At 39.8% G+C, this 3,488-nt stretch overlaps 1 protein-coding gene across 1 annotated transcript; it reads left to right on the forward strand.

The window, feature by feature from the left end:
- The first annotated feature begins 2,286 nt into the window (after positions 1-2,286).
- LOC131227635 (uncharacterized) lies at positions 2,287-2,784 on the forward strand. Its single transcript, XM_058223442.1, has one exon. The coding sequence runs from the start codon at positions 2,347-2,349 to the stop codon at positions 2,761-2,763; it is 417 nt and encodes a 138-aa protein (XP_058079425.1). The 5' UTR covers positions 2,287-2,346; the 3' UTR covers positions 2,764-2,784.
- The last annotated feature ends 704 nt before the right edge of the window (positions 2,785-3,488 follow it).

Genomic DNA, 3,488 nt, shown 5'->3' on the forward strand with positions numbered 1-3,488 from the left:
AGTTTTGGGGCTTATCATCCTAAAAATATGCCTTTATCCAAGCAAAGAAAACTGTGATAAATAGTGGAAGCTGAGAATAGATCCTTTGAAGTGTTGGGGTTCCCTCCTCATGTGAAGGTGGGACTCACACGTGTGGGCCTGAAGAGCGAAACACATGAGGCCCTGGGTGTATTTTGGTCTTTTAGTTTTATCTTCTTCTTTTTTTAAGCAAAAGTTATTTTTTTTCGACCTGGAGAATTCTTACAACATTTTGAGAATGGGTTTTCTTGAAGAAGATCAAGAGCCTTGTACAATCTTCTCTATTAGGTGTTTGATTTTCCACCTAAAAAGTTATTGTATCTCTTGTATTTTAGGTGTTTGATTATTTTCCTTCTTGTGTTGGAATGGTTAGCATTTACGGGCTGCCTTCTGACCAAACTTGCCTATTCTTCTGGCAGAACACACATATGGTGGGGCCCAATTGATGGACATTGTGGCCCTTGCACATATATATTGTTGGCACGTGTGCAAGGAGTAGGAATTGACCCAAGCATATGCAAAGCAAACAAATCAGAGATGTGTCTATTTGTATAGTCCATAAGAATGGACCACTTGCCCATCACGGGCTTCTTTTTTCTTTTTTCTGAAGTCTTATTTGGACTTTCTATTTTTAGTAAGTATTGTTATTTTATAAAAGTTTCAATTTATTTGCATTACTGGTGTTAATTAGAATTACATTCTATTATTTAAATATTTGTAAGGACAGTTGCACATAAGGTGATGCCACCAAAATCAAATTGACTAGACCATCTTGATATTAGATTAATGGACATTTGTTTCTTGAGGTTGGACTTCTTGATGCTTTTCTTTTTACTGACGATTAGACGGCGTTCATGGTGAGTAAAGACAGTACTTCTATAATATTCTGAATTATAATCCATCTACAATATAACCAACAAAAAGGAATTACATGTCCTGTATGAAATTTGCATTGAGTGTTTGATCCAAATAGTAAATTAGGAGTCATAAAATGAATTTACACAGGGGACTGTAGGGTCCAATAGCCCTTTACAACCGATCAGACGGTACGTGCCTAGTGTCGGGTCTTAGGCCCATAATTGGAAGGAATTAGAGACATTATGCAATGAACCGACATAGGTTCTGTCAAGGAATGAGATGGCCTCCACTGGGCCATTTCACGCCCACAGAAACGCACGGTCAGGATGCTATTACGCCCATTAACAATTAATATCTGTGGTCAAAATAGTTCGTGTAGACTATGGTAAAAGTTTGCCACCATTTATTCAAGTTATGTTTCTCATCCACTGACCACTGGGCAGACTTTGAAGGCAATGCGGTCCACCCAAATTGTGGAACCCACAATGGATGGAACACAGCCTGAAATCGTCAATGATCAAACGCAAGTAGTCCTCTTGATTCACAAATTAAATTTGAAATAGTGATTATTTTATTTTTAACTTTTTCAATTGATAGCTAACAATTGGATGGTTAGGATTTTTCTATCAGCCTGATCTTCAGGATGTAATCCATCCACAGTGGACCTTACAATTGGATACCTTGGGCTGAAGTTAATGGTTAGCACGTGTAGAATGGATGAGACACCACAGCTTAAAGAATATACGCGGACAATCGTTGTGGTAGTGTACCAAACTGCGAGAGAAGTGCTGTTTGACTTTTGACTATCACAGGAGCTCAACGCGTGTGGTTTTCCATGGGACCGTTTGCTTGTCTTTAATTGAGGGGAAGAAACTTATGATAGAGCCATCACTATCGTAAGAGAGGTACAGCTCTCCCTTCTACAATCCACATGGACTGGTATATCAAGGACCTGGACCGTCCAATAGTGGAATTTTACTAGACGGCCCACATGGATATTTAGAAACCATAAATAGGAATATCCAACCCATCATTTTCTCTCAGATTTCTCTCAACCAATCATCTTAAGGACACAAATCGAAGGGTTGGAAACATTCTTTTTATGGTCAATTTTTAAGAAGAATCCATCATTGGAAGGATGCACCAGGTGTACAGTCCTGATTAACCGTCGAACCTTGTACTTAGATGATGCAAGGATCTGTTTACCATATTATGATATGACCATGCACCCTGTAATATTTGTAAGAACCTCCAGACCGACCTCCATCTAAACAACGTGCCACCTGATTTCAACGTACCGAGTCCTCTCTCTCTCTCTCTCTCTCTCTCTCTCTCTCCCCCCCCCCCCCCTTATAAATACGAACCCAAAATCCCCTCCCTCAAAACAAAATCTTCGTTCTCACCTTCTTAGCTACTTACATTTGGAGAGAGAGAGAGAGAGAGAGAGAGAGAGAGAGAGAGAGAGAGAAGATGAGTGTAGAAGTGTTAGATGGCGCCACCATCCGTGCATTTGTGGAGGACGAGCTTGCCTTCAATGTCTCCGTCAACAACCATTTCGCAAGCCTCGACATAGACCACGACGGTCTCCTATCCTACACAGAGATGATGAAAGAGCTAAAGAGTCTTAGGGTCCTAGAGACCCACTTCGGCATTGACTTTGTGGAGTCAAGTCCTGATGAGATTGCACTCCTCTACCGTTCCCTCTTCCTCCAGTTCGATCACGACCACAATGGGACCGTGGACTTGGAAGAGTTCCGGGCAGAGACTAAAGAGATGATGCTTGCTATGGCGAATGGGTTAGGATTCTTGCCTGTTCAGATGGTGTTGGAAGAGGATAGCTTCCTCAAGAAAGCCGTTGAAAGGGAATCTAACATGGTCGCTGCTTAAGTCAAAACTAGTGTTGAACGCTTTTACTTCGGTGAATTCCATTTTTGTTTTTTATTTTTAATTTTTCATAATATGTATCCATTTCAATCTATGCTTTGAGAAATAAGTGTTGGGTTGCTCGAGGGCTTGTCCACACATTTTTGTCATATCTTTCATCCCACTGACAGAATATCAAATAAGGAAACAGGTGATGGTCCAACTGGAACTGTTTGGTGGACCCACCTTAAAGTGGTCCTATACTCAAAATTCATGATCAAACGATCCTAACCTGTGATTAGCGGACGTGTTATTCATTAAATTTCGACCCTTTATCACTTATCCTTTCATTCATTAGAAAATAGAAGCACAAGAATCAAGAAATAAAGATCAAGACACACGTGGACACTCACCACGTGTCAACTCACTGTTGAGGAACCGTGACAGCATGAAGAAACAAATCAAGCAAAGTAGATACAATTGCACAATCAAGTCCAAACAAGAACAATTTGAATTTTATGTGGAAAAATCATTGCGGAAAAAAACTATGGCATAAAGCGACTGATATATACTATGAAAGCATAAATTAAATGAGATAGAGTGTTACTGATTCGAACAAGCCTCCAATCCACTTCACAAGTCCTAGGTATGCCCTTGAAACCCTTAATAATGAATTAAAAAGTCATTTCTATTCTTCTATGCTACTCTCAAATCTTGATTACACATGATCTATAAAGTATCACAATTGG

Source organism: Magnolia sinica, chromosome 2 (assembly GCF_029962835.1).
Source record: "Magnolia sinica isolate HGM2019 chromosome 2, MsV1, whole genome shotgun sequence".
In the NCBI taxonomy this organism is placed as follows: Eukaryota; Viridiplantae; Streptophyta; class Magnoliopsida; order Magnoliales; family Magnoliaceae; genus Magnolia; species Magnolia sinica.